The following is a 20613-nucleotide window of genomic DNA, read 5'->3' as shown; positions in this document are numbered from 1 at the left end:
GTGTGGCTGATGAAGTGGGGGGAGAGGATAGAGTGGGGTGAAAGGTCATGGGGGGAGGGTCTCCCTGGAGACAGGGCGGCACTGTCCCGAAGGGCAGTGCGGGCCTGGAGCTCCTAAGGAGCGGCCGGCCCCAGGGTGGGCTTCCGAGGCCAAAAGGAGCCGCGATCGCCTTTGGCTGGGAGTGTCTGAGTCCCTGGCAGGGTCGTGGTGGTGGTCGCCACCAACAGCCCCCCAGTCTGCTCCTCCCAGGTGGGTCCGCAGGTGTGCCGGGCAGTTGAACGGTGGGGACTGACTGAATCCTCCGGACAGCTTTACGGAGGGGCCCCGAGGGGGACAGCAGAGGCAGGGAGAGAGGGCAGATGTGGCTCGGGGGGTCAGGGAGGGTGGTCGCACGGAGGTGGCGTTCTGGGTGCACCTGGATCTCCCAGGAGGAAGGGAGGTCACGGCAACCTTGGGGCCGCGTTTGGGGCCGTGGACTGTGCGAATTGTGTACCCCTTGTCTGTGGAGAAGGAGGCGGCTGGAAGTCACCCAGGGGAGAGGGTGTGGAGGCCTGGGCTGGGTGAGGGCTGCGTGAGGGGCAAGGCAGCCCAGGTCTCAGAGGAACACGAGAGATGGGGGCGGCCCCTCACCTGGCTTGCTCACCTGTGGGCCCCTCACCTGGTTCGTTTCACCTGTGGGCCCCCTCACTTGGCTCGCTCACCTGTGGGCTCCTACCTGGCTTGTTCTAGCTGTTGGGTCCCCCACCTGGCTTGTTGCAACTGTGGGCCCTTCACCTGGCTTATTCACCTGTGGATCCCTCACCTGGTTTGTTTTACCTGTGGGCCCCTCACCTGAGCTTGCTCCACCTGTGGGCCCCGTTGGTCATGGTGAAGCCCCCTGTCTCCAGCTGCTGGATGTGCATGGCCAGGAGGTGGGCTGAGGGCAGGGTGGGCTGGGCCCTGAAGCGCCGTCCTTCCATCAGACACAGGCTGTCGCTCTTCAGGAAGACCTGGGGCCCAGCCAGGGGCGTGGGCGGGACGGACAGGTGAGAGGTCAGCCCAGGTGCCCAGCAGTGCTGCACGGGGGCTACAGTACCCCGGTTTATCAGCCAGTCCAAAGTGTACCTTGGCTCTGGGGCTGGGGAGAGTGCAGGTGTCTAAAGCTTGCGGACACAGAAGGAACACTGACCCCCACCAGAAAGCCGTGCGCTTCCTGCTGCTGGTGGCAAATTCCTCTCCAGAAAAGAGCCAGGTGACCCCACTGCCCAAATTAGACTGGGAGCCTGGCTGGCCGGCCGCAGAGACCCCTGGGTGTGGTGGCAACCGAGGACACACAACAGTCCCCCCACCGGCGCGCACTGTGTCTGGGGCCGGCTGCAGGCCGCCCCTGCCTCCTCAGTCTGGGAAACGCCCCTCATCCCGAGGGCGTGTCCTCGTTTAGGATCTCATGAGGGGCGGCCAGGAGGCAGGTAGGTCGGCCAAACTCAGGCAGGGCCTCAGGGCACCTGCACCCCAGGCTGGAATCACGGCCCTGGAGCAACCCTGCCGCCTCTGCCCAGGTGAGCGGCCGAGGCCCCAGGGGAGATGATGGGGGGGCCGTGAGGTGGGCGCGACGATGCAGGATCTGCCGGGCAATCCCCCCCTCCCCCGGGACGTGAGCTGCCCAGGAGCTCACGCAAAGGGGTACCTCCACGGCTTTCAGCTCCTCCATGACCTCTGCTATCTTTGCGGGTAGAATTCTCCAGGCCTAAAATAAAAGCACAGGTGAAACTCCTACAGCCCTGTCTGTGCCCACTGCGTGGCTGCAGCCATGCCCCCCCGGGTGACTCACAGGGGACTGTTGCACGGCCGGGTGCTCCAGGCCGCCCAGGATCTGCATGGCTGTTGCGAAGTTCCTCTGCTCGTAGCAAGACTTCGCGATCAGCAGAAATTTGGAGAGCAGGTTCACCTGCAGCTGAAACCAGAGAACAAGACGCTCAGCGTCCTCCGTCTCAGACGAGGGACCGGGGCACAGGGGCCAGCGTCAGGGTGCAGGGCGGTGCGCCCACCTCCGTGCAGGGGAGGGCGTTGGGGGCCCAGAAAACCAAGGCACAAAGGTGTGCAAAGTCCATCTCACTTCTCTCCCGGGACAAATCTCTGCTCAGGACAATGGGGGGAGCGGGAAGGGCACCCCCGCTCGGGGAGATGGAGCTGAGGTGTCCAGAGGCAAATGGGGAGCCGATCTCAGCTTGTCGTCCGCCCAGCCGAGTCCACGGTGGGACGGGGTTGCAGCGCCTCAGGGGCCGCTGGTCGGCAGGGCAGATTCACCGGATTTGATGGGAACACCCACGGCAGCCCCTGCTACCCCAGTGGGATTCTCCTCTCCGAGCAGACCTGAGGGGCCTGGCTCACGGCCCCACAGTTAGCGTGTGGATTTTACACAGTTCCAGCAACTTCCAGAAGGTTCTGGAGAATTCAGCTGACCCCTCATTTCAGAGCTGTCTCACCCTGTGGACTGTCGCCACGGCCAGGGACATCCTTCAGGTGGGAACATCGCCTGCGGGTCCCAACCAGACACCCTTCTCCTGGGCTTGACCCTTGTCTGGGTCACAGGACGGGCCCTGGGGTCACTCAGCACCGTTGCCTCCCAGCTGTCTGGCTCGAGTGCCTCTTAAAGGATCTTGAAAAACATCTACCCACTCCTGCTTCTTATGTTGACACCTCATCATTTTCCTCACAGGTTCAGATGGATGCGAAGTAGGCGATTTCCAGCCCGTCCAGGCAGAGCTGTCCGCTCACGGCTGAGCCTTGTACCGGTCAGGTCAGGTCACACGGTCGGTCTGCTCTTGGACCGGCGTCCTGCCCTCCGGGCTCAGCCGTCGTGGCCTGTGTCCCCGTCTGGTTCCCTCGTGGGGCTGAATGTTTTCACAGGGTGGGTGATGCCCCACGTTGTTCATCCATTCATGCATCGACGGCTATGAGGTTGCCTCCTGCTCTTGGCTGTCGTGTTCCGTCACTTTTACACCTGTCTGATGAAGCCAGGTCCCACCATTATTCATCTACAAAAAGGGAAGCTTTTCTTGAAGGTGAGAAACTTTACACCGTTTCCTTTTCTCCTTGACCTTGTGTTTCCACTGTCTCGCCCCACCCCGCCACCCCGGGATGTGATCTGGAAGGAATGCACTGTTACCACTGAGGGCTTTTACTAGTCTTCCGTTACATTCTCCGGCTCAAAATTTGAGTTTTGACAAATTTTTCTGAGAGCAGAGTTTACAAATGTAGAAGTCAGCCTCCGGGTTGTGCCGACAGCATGGTGAGGGGCCCAATGCGTGGAACAGCGCGTCAGAACTTGATCAGCGTGTTCGCCGGAGGTGCCCACGTGGCTTCCTGAGAACTCCTGGCACTGTCTCCCCTCGGCCCCTGCGCTGTCCTGTCCCTGCTGAGGCGGAACTGCCCCGTGAACAGTCCTCCCTCTGACCTCTGCTCGCGGGGACGGGGGAGCCGTTCACGCAATGGGGAGAGTTTGGTCACTGCAACAGTGGTTCCTTCCCACCAGGCGCTGACCCCGGGTGCATCCCAGGTGGGTCTGAAGACTGTTCCGTCCTGTGGCCTGGGGACGCTGGCGCCCCTTCGTGGTGACCTGTGGGCGGGGCAGCTGCAGAGGCTCTGGGGTGAGGACTCCCTGGCAGCCGAGGTCCCCTGGGAAGCCCGAGCACCCAGGCCTTGTGTGATACCCCTGATCGGAAGCTGCACTTTGATGTCTCTCATGATAACGTCGTGGATCGGAACAAACCGGGTCGGGGAGGGGGCCAGGTCACATCCTGGCAGAAGTGAGGACGGGTCAGTCTGTCAGCTGCTAAACCCTTAAAGAAAATTCTCCCGAAAAGGGGAAAGAGTGGAAAACTCGGCATTTGTTCATGGGCCTTGGGGTTGCCCCTAGGGGCTTGGGGGACACAGAGGAAACTAGAAAAGGAAAGACAGTGCAGAGGCTCCTAATGCCAGAACGGGCACGTCCAGGCTTCACCGTCTCTCGGGGAGTTGGTGGCCACGGTGGGCTCTGGGGCAGCTCCTGGGACAGAACAGGGTCCCCCACCCCGAGCTCCCCCTTCGTGCTCAGCCCACTCCAGCGGCTCCTGCCCGGGGAGCTGATGCTTTGGGCCTGGGAGGCAGTGGGCGTGCACCCACGGGAAGGGGCCCGTGTGACACAGCAGGAGCCCCGTGGTCCCCACCGGTTCTTCCACGTGGCCACGTCCTACAGGCAGGACCCTGTGACCCCCGCCTGCGTCTGGCCTCCGGCGGAAGGACGTCCGAGGCCCTGGCGGCAGTGTGCTCGCTGGGCGCACTCTGGGGCGCTAGGCCCACCTGCTGCCCCTCCTGCCTGGGTGGGACCTGAGGGAGGTGTTGGCCCTGAAGCAGGGGCGTCGGTCCAGGCCGAGGCCTGTGGGACCCAGAGGAACCTCCCCTTGATGGGACCACTGACCAGTGTTTCATTTGTTCCACAAACTGGCCGAGGACACACATGCACCCGTGCTGTTGTGACAGTGGCCACGAGAGCTCAGGCCAGCGGGCCAGTTCCCGGCGCTGGGTCGCGACCGAGGCAGGAGGAGTGTGGGAGCATGCGGGGGCCGCGTTAGTGTGTGTGTGACACCGCGTCCAGCTGTGAGCGGGCGTGTGCCTGCGTGAGGTCTGCGTGTCCGCGCCGCGGGGACAGGCCTGCGGGGGTCTCCCAGGGAGGTGCCCTTGCTGCCAGCAGCCCCGACTCTGCTGGGGCCAGAGCTGAGGGCACCGACCTTGGAGGTGTGGCTGGTCACGATTTCGGCGGCCACCCAGGTGCTGACGTCGTCTGCGCTTCTCAGAAGCTGTAACAGGTACGTGTCCTGGACGTAGCTGGGCAGAAATAAGCTGCAGGTTTCGGCCGACAGAGACCCGGAGGAGCTGGCTCTGCAAGAGACGCAGGCGCACGTCCCAGCCAGGCCCCGGGTGGCGCCCGGCCCAGGAGGCTGGCGGGACGGGCCCTGCGAGGCGGGGGTCCAGCCGAGCACCGCAGGCGTCGCCCTTGCGCTGGGCGTGTCCAGGAGACGCTTGGGTGAGGCCCCAAGACCCTCCGGCCAGCCCTGCATCCCAGGCTTCTCTGACAGCCACGCCGGACACTCACTTGGGGACGGCCACACTTTTGTCCGTGACGCCCAGGGCCCGAGAGTTTAAGAAGTGGACGGGGTGGCACTTGTGAAACAGTTCCTGCCGGGGACAAGGACGCAGAGGTCAGGCAGAGCTGGGGCCCGAGAGGGGATGGGGGGCACGGGAGTCACAGGGCTGGGCCCCCAGGGACTCTGCACGGCCACCCAGACAACAGTGGCGGCGGGGGGGTGATGGGGGCCCAGGATGCCTGGGGGCCTGGGAAGGGGCAGCTGGGGGCTGGGCACCCAGTTCCAGGAGGAAGGGCCTAGCACACGCTCAGCCCTGCCCTCACCCGCTGCCGCAGCGTCAGCCCCCGCCCTCACCCGCTGCAACAGCGTCAGCCCCGCCCTCACCTGCTGCAACAGCGTCAGCTGGCTGAAGAGCTGGTGGGTGCTGTACTCGGTCAGGAAGTAGGGCCCCTTCTCGGTGGCCCTGGCATAGGGGCCGTAGAAGTCCTCGAAGAAGCAGGGCTTGGGCAGGGCGGATGCGATGCTGTACTGGCGCTCCTTGTGGGGCAGCGCCAGCCCGTTGCCCCGGGACAGCCGCCAGGGGAAGCTCTGCAGGGCAGGAAGACCAAGCCCCGGAGGGTCCCGTCCAGGTTAGGGCGGGGTGGGGGGGTGGGCCCAGGCCCAGGCCCTCGCAGCCTGGCTCAGCTAGAGCCGCGTGGCAAATCCCTCCCGCCCACAGCCGTGCTGGGTCGAGGACGCCTGTCCTGGTCATTTCATGGATGGGGCTGTCTGCACGCATCATGGTGAGGTTCCCTCAACCCTGCTCCCGTACCAGGCCGTTTCCCGGCCCCGCCTTGGCCCCAGAGTCAGGGAGGCGGGGTGCTCTGAGCCCCTGGCTGGCCCTCTGCTGTCCTTGTCCAGGGCCAGAGGGCTGGTGCCCAGGACCGGCAACACGGGGGGCGCGTGCCTGTTTGTGCACGTGTGCCTGTCCGTGCGTGTGTACCAGGGCACGTGTGTGTGCGCACGAGCACAGGAGTGTGCGCCTGCGTAGGCGGTGTCCCCACACCGGCTCCCCGGGAAAGGCCGCACCTTCCGGGAGATGCCGTCCTCTGAGAGCCTCTTCCACAGGGCGTTGAGGGGCCTGGCGGTGTCCTCCGCCTCCTTGGGGTCCTGCAGGTCTGTGCTGCGTGGGGCGCCCTCAGCCCGCCGCTCAGTGCCCACCTCCAGGAGGCTCAACAGGGGCTCTGCGGAGCCGTCCAAGGGCAGGATCTGGGCAGAAGCACGCGGGGTCGCCCGCTGCTCCAGAGGGGCGGTGGCCCCGCTCCCCGAACCGCGCCCTCACCTGGGAGGCGAGGTAGTCCTGGAGCCTCCCCAGGAGCCCGGCGTCCCTCCTGAAGTCCACGGCATAGCAGTCCTCCAGCCAGGCCTGCAGGAGGCAGAAGCTGCGCCTGTAGATCTTGGAGGAGGTGGAGGTGGGATCCTGGTGGGCCCTGGGGACAGATGGAGGCCTGAGCCACGCAGGTCACCCGCGCCCGCCTGGCGTCGCACCCACGCCAGTGTGTGCATGGGGGTCTGAGCGCTGGGGTCTGAGCCCGCCCACCTGGTGCCCATCCTGGAGCCCCTGCCACCCTCACAGACGGCACCCAGGGGCTGGAAGGCGTCCCGAGAGGCAGGGCGGGAGCCCTGCTCCGCATGTGGGGAAGCAGGGGGCTGGGGTCTCCTGTGAGTCCCTCCCCTCCCAGGGCTCCTGGCCTGGGCTTGTGCGGAGTGTGGGGGGCAAGGACAGGCCAGCTCAGAGGACCAGAGCGCGTCCAGCACTGCCCACCACCCCTTCCCTTGTTGACCCCACCTGGCGGCTGAGGCCCGCGGGACCCTCCCTGCCCGCCAGCTGCCCTCCCCCAGCCCACGGGCCTGGCGCTCACCGTCTTCCCACGTGTCCCAGCCCCCGCCCTCCGCCTCCCCCCTCCCCAGCCGCCGGCCCCTCCTGACACTCCTGCCCCTTTCCCGTGGCCCGTCTGCACCCCGCTCCCCTTCTCTGCCCTCGCCTGGGCCTTCCCAGCGGCTCTGGCTCTGGCCTCGTCCTCGTCAGGGTCGGCGGGTACCTGGACAAGGTGCTGCTGATGCGGTCCAGCAGGAAGTGCAGGAAGTCGTGGGGGCTGCAGAAGTACCGGAAGGTGTACAGGAACTGCTGCACGTAGCCCTCCAGGAAGGCGTCGCTGCGGGGAGGGGGCAGTCAGCCGCCAGGACGCGGCCCGGCTCCCCCAGCCCCGCGGTCCTGGGGTGGGCGCACACGGGCGCGTGTGCGCGTGAGCCCCTTGCCAGGAGGGAGGCCAGCAGGATCGCCGCTCAGAAGTAAGTGGGGGGAGCAGTGGTCACATTAGAAATCCCTGGATGTTGCAAGTCCGAGGACTTTGGTAACATCCGTCTTTAAGGCCTCACTGTGTCCTTTAGAAACGATTCGGAAAGCTGAGCCGGAGCGGTGGCCCAGCCCCAGCCGGAAATCGCTGGGTTAGGAGACAGGCCGCTGAGGGCGGGAGGGTCCCCCACCTCTGGGTGCACCAGGGAGCCAGGGGAGCGAGAAAGAGGTGGGGGTCCAGGAACGAGGGAGCCTCTGCCTGGGACATTGCAGCCTGGCTCAGGCTGGAGACTAGGCAGCCCGGGTTCAGCATCCCGCAGAGGGGACACCCGCGGGGTCTGCAGGGATGAGCCCACGCCCCCTCGGAGATGCCGTGCTCACACAGGATGCGCGGCACGCCCTGTGATACCGGTGCGCACGCACGCGCTCTCATCTCCTGGAAAGCACAGTGCCTGTGGCGGCGTGTGACAGCCCACGTTGCAGAGGAGGCCGGAGTCTGAGGGGCAGCCCGGAGCCCCGCGAGCAGGAGCCCCAGTCAGCCCACCTCGGGGGAACGGGCCGGGGAGCAGGGAGAGTCAGCTGCCCCGGGAGGGTCCCCGCTGCCCGCTGGCTGCCAAGAGCCAGCAGTCTGGGGTCACCACAGCCTGCAGCCCGAAGACCCCTGGGGCTCCGACGTGGTGTCATGAGTCCCTAAAAGTCAGCACTGGGGTGAGGTCTGTACCCAGCCGTGATGGGGGCCGGGTCCTGGAGGAGGCCGCCCTGTGCCCAACAACCAGGTGGAGCTGGCGGGACAGACGGAGGGATGGCAGGGTTGGGTGTGGCCCGGGGCCCCCTGTGACCCTGGACGGAGGGGCCTGGCCCTTCCCGCGGTAGGTGAGCCCGCGCACCTGCATTATTAGGGGATCCCGCGAGCCTAAGCCCTGCTGATGCCCAGAAACGCTAAAGAGAGCTGGCTGGGGCCAACCTCACCACAGCCCCGGGGAGCCCAACGTTAACTATGGGGTGTCTGACTTAGGAAAGCGGATGGGGTCCAGGTGCCCCTGAGGCTCCCGGCTGCGTTCAGGTTCAGAAGCCCACCGGGCTGTTAGTCACGGTGGCCGCACACCTGACCCAGACGCCCAGGCCCACAGGTGCGGGTCCAGTAGGGCCCGTGGCCCTGAAGCCACTCGGCCAAGGACCTGGAGGCCAGTGGGAGCCGACACAGGCGACTTAGAGGGAACTTTGTAGATAAAAGTGCAAAGCCGTCTCAGGTGAGGGCAGGTGAGAGTTCTCACCTCTTTGACCCCCTGCCCCGCACCGCGGGGCCTATTTGTTTCCTCCCTGCTTTTGTCTCCCCCGCCGCACCTGGAATAGAGGTAGGCCATGAGCCCCCGCGGCATGCCAGCCTGCAGGGCGCGGGCCCTCCTCCGCCGGCCGCCTCGCGGGCGCTTGCTGGCGTTGTAGAAGATGAGGGAAGAAGACTCGTCCAGGGGGCTGAAGTCCAGCGTGTCGCAGGGGGCGGCCGCGATGTTCACGATCATGGGCAGGGCGCAGGGCTCCAGGCCCCACCGCTCCGCGTACATGACCTGGGGCGCGAGTCAGCACTGTCGGGTTGACCTGCTGCCAGGTCACCCCGCCCCTGACCCGGGGGGCGGGGTGGCCTCTCGGCAGGGGGTGTGTATGTTTTCACAGGGACCGATTTCCAAGGTTTTAGCGGGAGGAGGCCTGTGAGCGTCAGGCCTCTGGAGGGAGGGGAGCGGGGACCTTGCCTGTAGGTACTTCTTGACCAGCTCGAGGAACTGCACCTTGGACCTCATCTCTTCCAGCTGCCCCTTCAGTTTGGACAACATGGTCTTCACCTCCGAGCCTGAGGGCGGGCAGAGTCAGCCCAAAGCGGCCCCCGGCCCCGGCCCCGGCCCACGTCCAGCGAGACTACCTTTGTTCCGCTTCTCCTTCTGTAAGAGCTTCTGGTAGAACTTGAGGGTTTTCCGGAAGTTTCTCTTCTCTATCATGAGCTGCTGCTCCAGCTCCTGGAGAGGAAAGAGCCATGAGCCCCAGGCGCCCACCCCTCAGTAGTTCAGGGGAAGCAGGTTTGCACGCAGGACCCCGACACTGGCCGTCGGGAGAGAGAAGGGATATCTGCGTCTGGTCAATGGAACCGGACATCCAGACAGGTTAGCAAATGTCTCAGTAAACTAATTGGGAAGAACCAGATGCGATGGACTCGCTTAAAAAACGAGGCCAAATGTGTGAGGCAGCGGTGTCAGCCTCTCCTAACGCCCCCAGGTGGCCTGCCCCACCAGCCGCCCAGGAGGAAAGGTGGGCAGAGCGGGGTGGGGCGCGTCCACTGCCGGTGGGTCCGGGCCACGGAGGGCCTGCCTTCCACTGTTGGGGGCCGGGGGGCCTAGGTCCATGCCTCCTGTGCTTTCTCTGGCCCTGGGGACTGGCCTCCGGTGGGGTCTTCAGGGCAGGTCCACACAGCAGGCGGAGGCTGTCCTCGTGGGCACGAGTGGTCCTGAGGCCTCTCTGTGGTCCCAGGCACACCCCCTGAGATCCCCACCCCACGCTTGGCCTCTGCCCCTCAGGACCCCCGTTGCGGTGCAGCCCGAGCCTACCCCTGTGGGCCAGGGTGCCTCCCGAGCCCCCCATGCGCTCGGCCGCCCTGCTTTGAACATGAGGTTTGGACACGCCCAGCGTCGCAGACCCCACTTGACCCATCAAGACCGTCCCCCCCGAGCCCACCGTGTAGGCCCCCTTGAGCCCCCGCTGCCCACTTGGTGCTTCCGTCCAGAAACCCAAAGACAGCGGGGGCTTCAGCCAGGCCAGGTCTCCACAAGGGAAGCGAGACCAAGACTTGCAGGCTGCAGGGGAGCCGAGGGCGCCCCAGTTCTGCTTCGTGTGCCCAGCACGGCGGGTCCCAGCCCCTTGCTGCAGGATCTGCATGTTCTCCTCTCACATGGGGGGAGGGAAGCCCTGGGGGCCGGACTGCCCCCTTCAGGGGTGGGAGAGGATCCCATGATACTGGGGCAAGAGTGGGCTCTGGGAAGCCGTGGGGGTGCCTGTGAGCTGGCCCCTGGGTTCTGGTGGGTCTTCTGCTGGGGACCTTGAGGCGGACAGGCCACAGACAGGGGCTGGGCTGGGGGCAGAGGCCAGGGGCTCGCTCAGACCCCTGGGGAGACCACTTGCTGTTAACACGAGGGTCAAGGTGACCCCCCAGGTCCTAGTCGGCCATGCTTGGAGAAGCTCTACCCTGACAGCCGAGCATCTGGGCATTCGTTCTGGGGAGTCTGATCACACGCAGTCCAGACAAGGTTCCCCCATGCCATCGTCCCACAGCGATGGATTTAGCTTTGTCGAGAGCGTCTATTTCTGGACAGTTCTGTGGCACTTTTACTTAAACACCCGAATCCCTTCTGTCTGGTGGTTTCACTGAAAACCGGTGGTTCACGTGGTCGTCCTTGTCCACGTGCTAGTGTTTTAACGATGGTCGTAGGCAGCCCCACGGGGCCGGGGGGGCCTCCAGGCCAGGGCAGCTGGGGGGCAGGGGCCGTGCCTCGGGGCTCGGCAGTAGGCGAGGTGGCCCCGTGCCATCACCCTCTGCTGCCGGGCCTTGTCTTGGCGAGGCCCAAGGGTCTGCACGGCTCCCCCTCCCCCATGCCTGCTACGTGGTGGCCCTGGCTTCCCGAGGACGGTGGTGGGGACCCCGGCCTGTGTTCCAGGGCACAGCTCAGGTCCAGCCCTTCACACCCGGGCCGCTGCCCAGATGCTGACTTGAGAAAACTCCCCAGCAGGGGCTTGCGGGCATGGCGGGGGCCGCCGTCAGTACCTCCGTCACCTTGGTTTATAAAGCGTGAAGTCTGTCAGGGCCACTTCTCTCATCACTGAACTGCAGGCTGACTCTCAGAAAAGGACCGTTTTGACTGATTTTAAGGATAAATCTACACGAACCAAGATTCACAGGGCGTTGGTGTTAGCTGGTGTCACCCTCATGGCCACAGCCCGGCAGGCCCACAGACAGGCGTGGCCCCCAGGCCGAGGCAGACTGGTAGGTCTAAATGAAATACTCAGAATCAGTTTGGTTTAGGTATTTCCTCCCGGCCTAACCCGACCAAGGGTGGTTCTCAGAGAATTAAAAGAGCATCAGTTCACTGGACAAACATGAGGATGATCTGAGGCACAGTTTGGGCCCAGCGGCTACTGGACTTAACGTGGCCCTGAGGTGGACAAATATGAAGAAGTAAACAAATAAAACAGGAAGGAAGTTGGAAGACGAGACGTCAGAGACAGAAACAGGGAAGAACAGACATCAGTGCCATCCACCTAAGCGCTGGGAGCAAAGCCCGTGTGAGCTACAAGGCGAGCCGGGTGCTCTGACTGGCTCCCTTGGCCTGGGGGATGCCCACAGCGCCGGACACACAAAATCACGGCCAGGGCCATGGCTGCGCCCACACGCACGGCGGTGCCGGGTGGACAGACGCTGCTGTGTGGTCAGCGATGGGAGGAGCCGCCCGCTTGCCCTCCAGCTGCCCCGCCCACCCCAGCGCCTGGCCTGTTGTACGCGCACTCTTTTTGGGCAGCAAATGTGAAACATGTCCACTAGCTGTTTTATGCCTTTTGTGTTTTCTTGAGGCCCCTGTTTGAAAGAGACACAGCGGGTCTCAGAGTGTGGAACTGTGGCCGGGGTCACCCAACCCACCCGCGAGGCAGGGGAGGGCACAGGGCACTCACCTGCATGCACTCAGGTTCCAGGAGACACGCCTTCCCAGGTGAGCAGGAGAAAGGGAGAAACATGGTCACTGGACACCCTCCGGCGTTTCCCAGCCCACCTCACCCCCTCCGGATTGTCCCCCACGTGAGCCGCCCGCAGAGTGACGGTGGGACCCAGTGTGGGAGCCTTGTCCCAACCACGGGATCACGAGCAAATAAGAACAGATGCTGGCCCAGCAGATCTGGGACCTGAGCTGCTCTCAGCGTCCACCTTCAAGGACGATCGACGTGCGATGCGGGGGGGGCACCCGGGGCTCACCTGTGGGCATGTCTCCCTCCAGGGAGCAGCCACCCCAGGATAGCATGGGATCGAGGACAGGCCCCTCGGCCCTAACCAGGCACCTGCACAGTGGACCCACTGGCACCACCGTCCACGGCCCTGAACACGACACAGGCTGATGACGGGGCTGCCTGTCCACAGGGGTCCACAAGGATGTGATGCTGCCGGCGAGCGTGACCTGTGACATCAGAGGTTGTGACCTGTGATGCCAGAGGATGTAACTTTTGATGTCACAGGACATGACCCGTGCCTTCAGAGGACACACAGGGACCAGCCCCCCACCCCGCCCAGCACTGTCGAGAGGAGGCTGTGGGCAAGTCCGCGTGGAGCTGCCTCTGAAGGGGCCCCGTCCTCCCTGGGGCTGGTGGCTGCTCCGGGGGTATGTGGGCTCCCAGCCCTGCCACTCGCCAGCCCTGGTCAGCAGGGGTCCCGTCTTGTGGTCCAGCTGAGGTCAGGGTGACAACACAGTGCTTCTGGTGGGACGCTGTGGACACCTGGGCTCGGAGTTGGGGGGGAGCACGGGAAGCCCACCAGGGATCGGGGACCCCCAGCGTCCCTTCCCTATTTAGATTCAGCTCCAGTGACGTCTGCAAGTTCATTTCACCCTCAAGTCCTCAGTGCTCACCCCTCCCTACTTTTTTGTTCCCGACTCATTAAAAATGTTTTTATTTTGAAATTTCTTAATCGTGACAAAATATACATAACATAAAATTTGCCATTGAACCATTTCTCATCGTGCAGCTCAGTGGCATCAGGTACATTCATTCACACCGCTGTGCAGCCATCGCCACCACCATCTCCGGACGTTTTTCATCTTCGCAAACTGACACTCTGTCCCCATTGAGCACCAGCTCCCAGCCCCTGGTTGACTGACTATTCCAGGGACCTCCTGTAAGTGGAATCGTGTAGTATTTGTCCTTTTGAACCGGCTTATTTCCCTTAGAATAATGTGCTTGAGGTTTGTTGCTGCTGCAGCAAGCGCCCGAGTTTCCTTCTGCTTTAAGGCTGAACGATATCCTTGGTGTGGATGGACGGCACGTTGCGAATCCATTCTTCCATTCGTGCACACTTGGGGTGTTTCCACCTTTTGGCTGTTGTGAATAACGCTGCTATGAACACAGGTGCACAAATATCTATTTGAGTCCCTGCTTTCAATTCTTCTGGGTGTATATTCAGACGCTGAGCGGCTGGCTTACGTGGGAATTCTATGGTTAAATTTTTTGAGGCGTTGCCACACTGTTTCCCACAGTGGCTGCACTATTTTACATTCCCACCAACGTGCACAAAGATTCTGATTTCTCCAAATCCTCACCGATGGCTGTTGTTTTCTGCTTTTTAAAAAAATCTTTTATTAATAGCCATCCTTTTTTTTTTTTTTTTTGCGGTAAGCGGGCCTCTCACTTGTGGCCTCTCCCGTTGCGGAGCACAGGCTCCGGACGCGCAGGCTCAGCGGCCATGGCTCACGGGCTCAGCCGCTCCGCGGCATGTGGGATCTTCCCGGACCGGGGCGCGAACCCGTGTCCCCTGCATCGGCAGGCGGACTCTCAACCACTGCGCCACCAGGGAAGCCCAACAGCCCTCCTAACGGGTGTAAAGTGGTAGCTCATTGCGGTTCTGATTTGCTTTTCCCTGATGACCAATGGCGTTGAGCATCTTTTCATGCGTTTTTTGGCCATTCGTATATTTTCTTTGTACAAATCTATTCAAGTCCTTCACTTGTGTTTTAATCAAGTTGTTTGTTTTGTTATTGTTGAGTTCATCAGTTCTTCAAATATTCTTGATACTAGCCTCTTATCAGATAGATGGTTTACAAGTATTTTCTTCCATTCCATAGGCTGCCTTTTCACTCTGTTGATGGAGTCCTTTGATGCACAGAAGGCTTTAACTTTGAAGCCAATTTGTGTTTTACTTTTGTTGCCTGCGCTTTTGGCATCATATCCAAGAAAGCATTGCTAAACCCAACGTCATGAAGCTTTCCCTTATGTTTTCTTCTAAGAGTTTTATAGTTTTAGCTCTCATGTTTGGGTCTTCGGGTTTTTAGTTAATTTTTGTATATGGTGTAAGGTGCAGGTCCTGGTTCGGTGTTTTGCATGGGTTGTCCGGCTTTCCCAGCATCATTTATTGAAAAGACTGTCCTTCCTTGTTGAATGGTCACGGCACCCTTATGTGAGAGAGTTTGTTCCTGGGCTCTCTGTTCTATTTCACTGGTCTATACGTCTGTGTCTGTGCCTGTCCCACACTGCTTTGGTTACAGTAGTTTTGCAATAAGTTTTGAAATCAGAAGTGTGACTCCTCCAGCTTCGTTCCTTTTCACGATTATTTTGGCTGTTGGGGTCCACTTGGGATCCTGTATGAATCTTTAGGTGGGATTTCCTCTCTGTAAACAGGGCCGTCTCTCCCTCTTTCATTCGGCCGTCCGCATCGGCGTGGACACGTGGACGCGTGGACGCATGGACACACGGATGCGTGGACGCACGGAAGCGTGGACGCACGGACGCATGGACGCGTGGACGCACGGACGCGTGGACGCACGGAAGCACGGACGCCCCACGCTGTGAGCCAGAGTCCAGTGCTGTGTTCTTGCTTTTACAGCTCCCGCCGCGGCCCCTGTGACGGCTGACACACCCTCTTCATTGTCTCGATCATTTCCTTACTTTCCGGCACCAGAGATGCTCCCGGCTCCTTTTTTTTTTTTTTTTTCTTTTGTCGCAGTCCCAAGATCAGCCACTTCTCCAAGGAGCCCTGGTTCCTTTGATTGAGAACGGTATCAGAAACCAAGAACCAGGCACTAGGTGTACTCACTGCTGCTACGGTGTCACTGCTTCCGGGCTCTCTCGGCTGACAGAACTAGGAGCTCTATGGGGGCACACTAGGCTGTCCCCCACCTCTTGTAACCACTTCACAGCAAACGCTGTGCCCATGGACCCCTTCATGCCAGCCGAGACCCCAGGCTCCTCAGAAGCCTTCAGTGTCAGAGCGGCTCCATTTTGGGAGGACCTGCTCCACACTCGGTTACGAGGGCTGCACTTGTTCTGGGGTTGTCGTGAGCGCTGCCCCGTCGCTGATGCTGCACTCTGGCCTCTCATCAGCCTTGCGAGTCCCTTAGCCGCCCCCGCCCCCGCCTCCCCCACCCCCTCCTCTGCGGCGGGCGGCACTCTCTGTGGAAGGCCGCTGGGGACGGGGCCACGACACTTAGTAACTTCGAGTGAGCTGCACTGTGCACAAATGCACAGCAAAGAAAGGGCACCGAAGTGGGAGGAAGGAGACCGGGGCTCATGGGTCGCTAAGGGGGCCGGGGGCCACCCTCTCCTGGTCGGAGCTCTGGACTCCGACACAGGGGCACCGGGCTTCCCCAACCTGGATACTGCACTGGTGGGCCAGGGTGTCTGGTGACGTCTGCCATGCCAGCTGTCCTCACCAGTCCCCATGGGAGGCCTGAGTCCTTGCAGCCCCCCACTCCCCCAGTGCACGACGCCAAGCACATTCGGGGCCCGGCTTTAAGGAAACCCGGAGGGGGCAGCACGATTCCCAAGCACACAGGCCCGTGCCCGGTGCTCCAGGCCCGAGGCATGCAGGTCTCTTTCTAGCTTGGGACTGAGTAACCAAGCGAGAAGGTTCGGACGGTGCTGACATGAGTGGAGATGCAGCTCCTGGGGCTCACGGCTCGGAGGCTGCAGATGGTGCGGGTGGGGGCAGGAGTGGGACGCCAGGCCGCTGACAGCTCCCTCCTGTCTGCTACCCTGGGCCCGGGCCCTGTGTGGCTGTGGCCCAAGTGGGAGCCCCTGGCCACGGGGGTAAGGGTGCAGCCAGGTCAGGCCTGAGTTCTTGGCCACTCAGGAGTGGGGCCACAGCCCAGGTCAGGGCTCCTGGTCACTGGGGGGCGGACCCCCAACGGCACAGGCAGCAACCTTGGGTGCAGAACTCTGGGGGGCTGCCCTGCACACGGGCTGGCCAGGCCCGGACACTCTCCAGCCTAGGGCGTCCCCTCGCCCTGCTGACCCGGGAGGAGCCCAGGCTGCCCCTGAGCCGGGCGGCACGCAGACTGCGCTGCGCACCAGAGACGCCCCTGGGGCCTGGCCCGAGTTGACCGCCACGGGCCAGGTGCTTCTGTGCTGCTTTTCATCTCGTGGTGCTGCCTGAGGGCGGACCTTGATGCCCAAACCCAACTGTGGTCACCAGCATGAGGTAACCTCCTGCCACGTGTCCCCGGGTGGGCAAGGAGCCAAAACAGAGGAAAGACGTCTCCTTTCCCAGACGGGGGTGGGGAACGCGTGCGGATGAGCACAGCCCCGGAGGACACGCAGGGAGGGGCCCAGCCACATGTGGATGAGCACAGCCCCGGGAGGACATGCAGGGAGGGGCCCAGCCACGTGCGGAGGACATGCAGGGAGGGGCCCAGCCACGTGCGGATGAGCACAGCCCTGGGAGGACACGCAGGGAGGGGCCCAGCCACGTGCAGATGAGCACAGCCCCAGAGGACACGCAGGGAGGGGCCCAGCCACGTGCAGATGAGCACAGCCCCGGAGGACACACAGGGAAGGGCCCAGCCAGCGTGGTGGCTGCTGGTGACCGACAGGCACCAGGGCTGGGAGACACGGGGGCCCTTCTGTCACCCGAGGTACTGGGAGCTCCAGCGTGAACCCGTCCTCACACCCCACGGCGCCCTGGGGCCGAGCATCCTCCCTTCCAGCAGTGGACAGGAGCCCGGGACTCACCGGGCTCTGGGCATTGGCGGCGGGGCACCCGGCAGCCTTCTGCCTCGCCAGCTCCTTCACGTAGCAGTGCACGTCGGCGCTGAAGCAGTCGGCCTCGTAGAAGGCGCTGCACCAGCCGGGGCTGCAGCTCTGCAAGCCACCTGGGCCTGGGCTCACGGATGGGCCGCCCTCCGGGGGCCGGGCTAGCCGTGCCACCGCCTCAGAGCCCCCAGCCAGGCCCCCGCCCTGCTGCCGGGCCTCTTCTGCCTGGGGCTGCTCCCTCCCAGCTGCTACCGACTTCTGAGGCCGAAACCCCACCTCAAAGTTGCTCCGCGAGAGCTCGTCTGAGTCCACGCTTGGCTTCTCCTTCGCTGGACAGAGGAAGGGGGGGCGGGTCACACGCGGCAACGTGGGTTCCCGGGGAAGAATCCGCCCCTGATTGCAGAGAGGCGACAGGTCCCTAGCAGGGGGCAGGAGGCCCCTCGGGATGGCCAGGTGGCCCCACCTCCGCTCCAGAGGAGCCGCAAAGGGTCCTCAGGGTCGGGGTCCCTCGGTCCCCTCCCAAATGGGCTGCATGCAGGGCAGAGTTGTGGCAGAGACCCGAGGGAACTTTTTTTTTTTTTTTTTTTTTGCTGTACTTGGGCCTCTCACTGTTGTGGCCTCTCCCGTTGCGGAGCACAAGCTCCGGACGCGCAGGCTCAGCGGCCATGGCTCACGGGCCCAGCCGCTCCGCGGCATGTGGGATCTTCCCGGACCGGGGCACGAACCCATGTCCCCTGCATCGGCAGGCGGACTCTCAACCACTGCACCACCAGGGAAGCCCCCCCGAGGGAACTTTGAACTGTCCGTAAACAGACAAAGCAGAGCGTCCCCCAGGAACCAAGGGTCCCAGCTGGTCGTGAGCTGTTCCCTGGGCATCTCAATTTTGCTTTCCAGTTTCCCAAGCGTGCACACGGTATGGGGGGCTCTCACTGCCATCCTGTGTGTGACTGTAGTCACACAACCTAAAGGACATGGTCCCCAAAGCCAAGTCCCACTCAGACCAGATTTGGAGAAATTACAGTTTTCAGTTATCAGGGAGTCCTGGCTCTGCATCTAGGAAGACACGCCTTAGGGTCTTTAAATGGCGCGTTTCCAAGAAAGAATGCATCACCAAGCTGCTGGCCCCAGCCCTTGCCCTATGCTGCCCATCTGGTGGCCTGGGGAGAATGACCCCTTCGCAGTACAGACCCCCCAGAGGAGGACGGGCCCTGCCCTTGGGACCCTGGAGAGACACAGGGTAACCTGGCCCCAAGGGTGAAGACCCAGCTGTGGAGGGTCTCAACCCACAGCCCTCTGTCTCACCCGCTCCGAGATGTGAAGGCCTTTTGCTGGACGGTGAGCATGTGCTCGGAGCGCTGGTCCCACCGCTGCCCTTGGGCTGTGGCCCAGCCTCCTCGGAAGTGCTGCCATCAGAACGGAGGACACTGCAGGCACCCCCGGGACCCTCCCACAGGCTTACTAGAGGCTTCCCCTGGGAGCGAAGCACGGGTGTCGGTGACCGAGGCCCCTCCAGACCTCCAGGACGGCCTGGCCACAGGCCACAGACGTCACAGACACGGGCCCTTTAGCACACGACTTTCTGGGCGTCCGCCTCTTGGGGTCCTTCGATGGCTCCCCCAGTGATGTGAAAATGCGGGGCTTGCCTGGGGTGGAGAGCAGGGTGTGCGCCGCCCCTGGGTGGGGTTCTGGGGACCAGGAGGGGGCGGGGACGGGGCTGCCGTGAGCTCGGGCGTCAGGGCGTCAGGGCGCTGGACCACTCCAGGCACAGGTCCCGCCCACCCTGCAACATGGCCCTCTGCAGCCCTCGGGAGGGGCTGGGCCAGGCCTGGCACTGAGGCGCCCCGGGCGCGTCCTGTGAAGGGTGGGGCCCAAGAGGGCTGGGGGAAGGGGCAGGAGAGGGAAGGTGCCTGCCCCCCTCCCTCCTGAGCTGTCACCTCATCTTCTACCGCCAGGAGGGGAGCTGGACGGGAGCGGGGCGGGGCGGGGGGGGCAGACGCTGGTCCCTGCAGGGGCCTCCGGGCTCCGCTGCTCTGCCTCCTGAGCTGGTCCCAGGGAGGCGGACGTGCCTTCCGCGCCCCGTGACCCCACAAGGCCCCTCCTGCCAAGAGGAGCGCTTGCCTGAAGCAAGAGCTTTGGAAGCAGAGCGGGCCTCGGCCAGGAAAGGGGGGCCCAGCAGGTGGTCGCTCTGGGGAGGGCGATGAGTGGGACGCGGGGCAGGAGGACGGCCCTCGGGGCACAGCGGGGGTGGGAGGCCGCGAGGAGGGGCTCTTACTTCTCGGCGGGTGGCGTCCTCCCGTTCACCACTCTGAAAAGGTCCTGCAGCAGCCTCTCCCCCCAGTAGAGGTCACAGAACTTCTCCGATATGGCCCCACAGAAAGTGGCGTAGGTGAGGTCTTTCAAGGCGTAGATATACTCCCCTGAGTTCGCAAGAAAAGCACGGGGGTGAGTTAAAACGTATGGGTGCTCTGCTGGGTTCCCCTGGTCTCGGGAGCTGGCGGGGGCGGAGAGTACGGCGGGGGGCGGGGTGCAGCTGGCTTCCTCTGCCGGCCGGCCCCTGGGGGCTCTGCCCTTTGTGCAGAGACGGGAGGATGCGGGGCCCTCCTGTGGTGACCTCCCCCAGCGCACGGCTCCCCCCGGGCCTGTCCCTGGTCCTTGGGCCCCCGTGGCCCCGTGGTACCCATGATCAGAGCCTCCAGCCCGTGGTCCAGGTAGCCGTCAAAGGCAAACTCTTCCTGGATGAGGCGTGTGGCCTCCTGCAGCGACGGGCAGGCTGTCCCCTGTGAGAGGGGCGAGGCATCCGCGCTGGACGGACAGAGCTTGTGGTCTGCTGGGCAGGGCCACTCCGGGTGACCTTCTGGGGCCCGGTCGTCCCACTCCCTGACGGGGGCTCCCCTGGGGCTGTCGGGACTCCCTGTGGCCGGCGAGAGGCTCCGCGGGGCTGACGGGGGGCCCTCGGGCTCCTGGCCTGGGACCTGGGGGGCCCCGCCCCTGGGCGGCTTGGCTGGGTGGCAAGGACTGTGGGGGGCTGCAGTGGGCCCGGGGAGGCGGGGCTCGAGGCCTCCACAAGCAGCTGCAGTTGGGATGGGTTCCTTCGGCCCTCGCTCCGGGGGTGGCATCTGTGTTGTCGTGGGCGGGGCCGGGGATTGGGGCATCACCAGTGAAGCCCCTTCCAGCGGGCTGGCTGGGGCGGGGGCTGGGGGGCTGGGGCAGCCCTGGGCTGAGCCTCTTGGCGTCGACTCTCTGAGGGGCTCTGGGGAAGCGGGTGCTGGCCGGTCAGGCGTCTTCAGGCCAGTGGCCGCTCCATGGGTCTCAGGAGCCTGCTTCCCATCACCCTCCCCGTCCAGCCGGCCTCTCCTCTCCTCAGGCCCCTCAGCCGGCCCCGAGGTCAGGGCGAGCGTGTCCCTGCGAGCA

General features: G+C 63.6%; 1 protein-coding gene across 1 annotated transcript in view; it reads right to left on the bottom strand.

The window, feature by feature from the left end:
- The window catches only part of KNDC1 (kinase non-catalytic C-lobe domain containing 1), a 56855-nt gene that overhangs the window by 537 nt on the left and 35705 nt on the right, over nt 1-20613 (bottom strand). Inside the window, exons 14-30 of the mRNA XM_060126364.1 lie at nt 19880-20604; nt 19475-19619; nt 18505-18605; nt 17182-17531; nt 12148-12177; nt 9356-9449; nt 9189-9286; nt 8785-9005; nt 7187-7300; nt 6427-6574; nt 6174-6353; nt 5490-5693; nt 5114-5196; nt 4749-4899; nt 1811-1933; nt 1667-1726; nt 832-989 (exon numbers count right to left, since the gene is read on the bottom strand). Of these exons, the coding sequence (XP_059982347.1) occupies nt 832-989; nt 1667-1726; nt 1811-1933; nt 4749-4899; nt 5114-5196; nt 5490-5693; nt 6174-6353; nt 6427-6574; nt 7187-7300; nt 8785-9005; nt 9189-9286; nt 9356-9449; nt 12148-12177; nt 17182-17531; nt 18505-18605; nt 19475-19619; nt 19880-20604 (2985 nt within the window). The remainder of the gene's footprint in view (nt 1-831; nt 990-1666; nt 1727-1810; nt 1934-4748; nt 4900-5113; nt 5197-5489; nt 5694-6173; nt 6354-6426; nt 6575-7186; nt 7301-8784; nt 9006-9188; nt 9287-9355; nt 9450-12147; nt 12178-17181; nt 17532-18504; nt 18606-19474; nt 19620-19879; nt 20605-20613) is intronic.

The sequence above is a fragment of the Lagenorhynchus albirostris genome, chromosome 16 (assembly GCF_949774975.1).
Source record: "Lagenorhynchus albirostris chromosome 16, mLagAlb1.1, whole genome shotgun sequence".
In the NCBI taxonomy this organism is placed as follows: domain Eukaryota; kingdom Metazoa; phylum Chordata; class Mammalia; order Artiodactyla; family Delphinidae; genus Lagenorhynchus; species Lagenorhynchus albirostris.
This window is presented reverse-complemented; position numbering and strand designations above follow the sequence as displayed.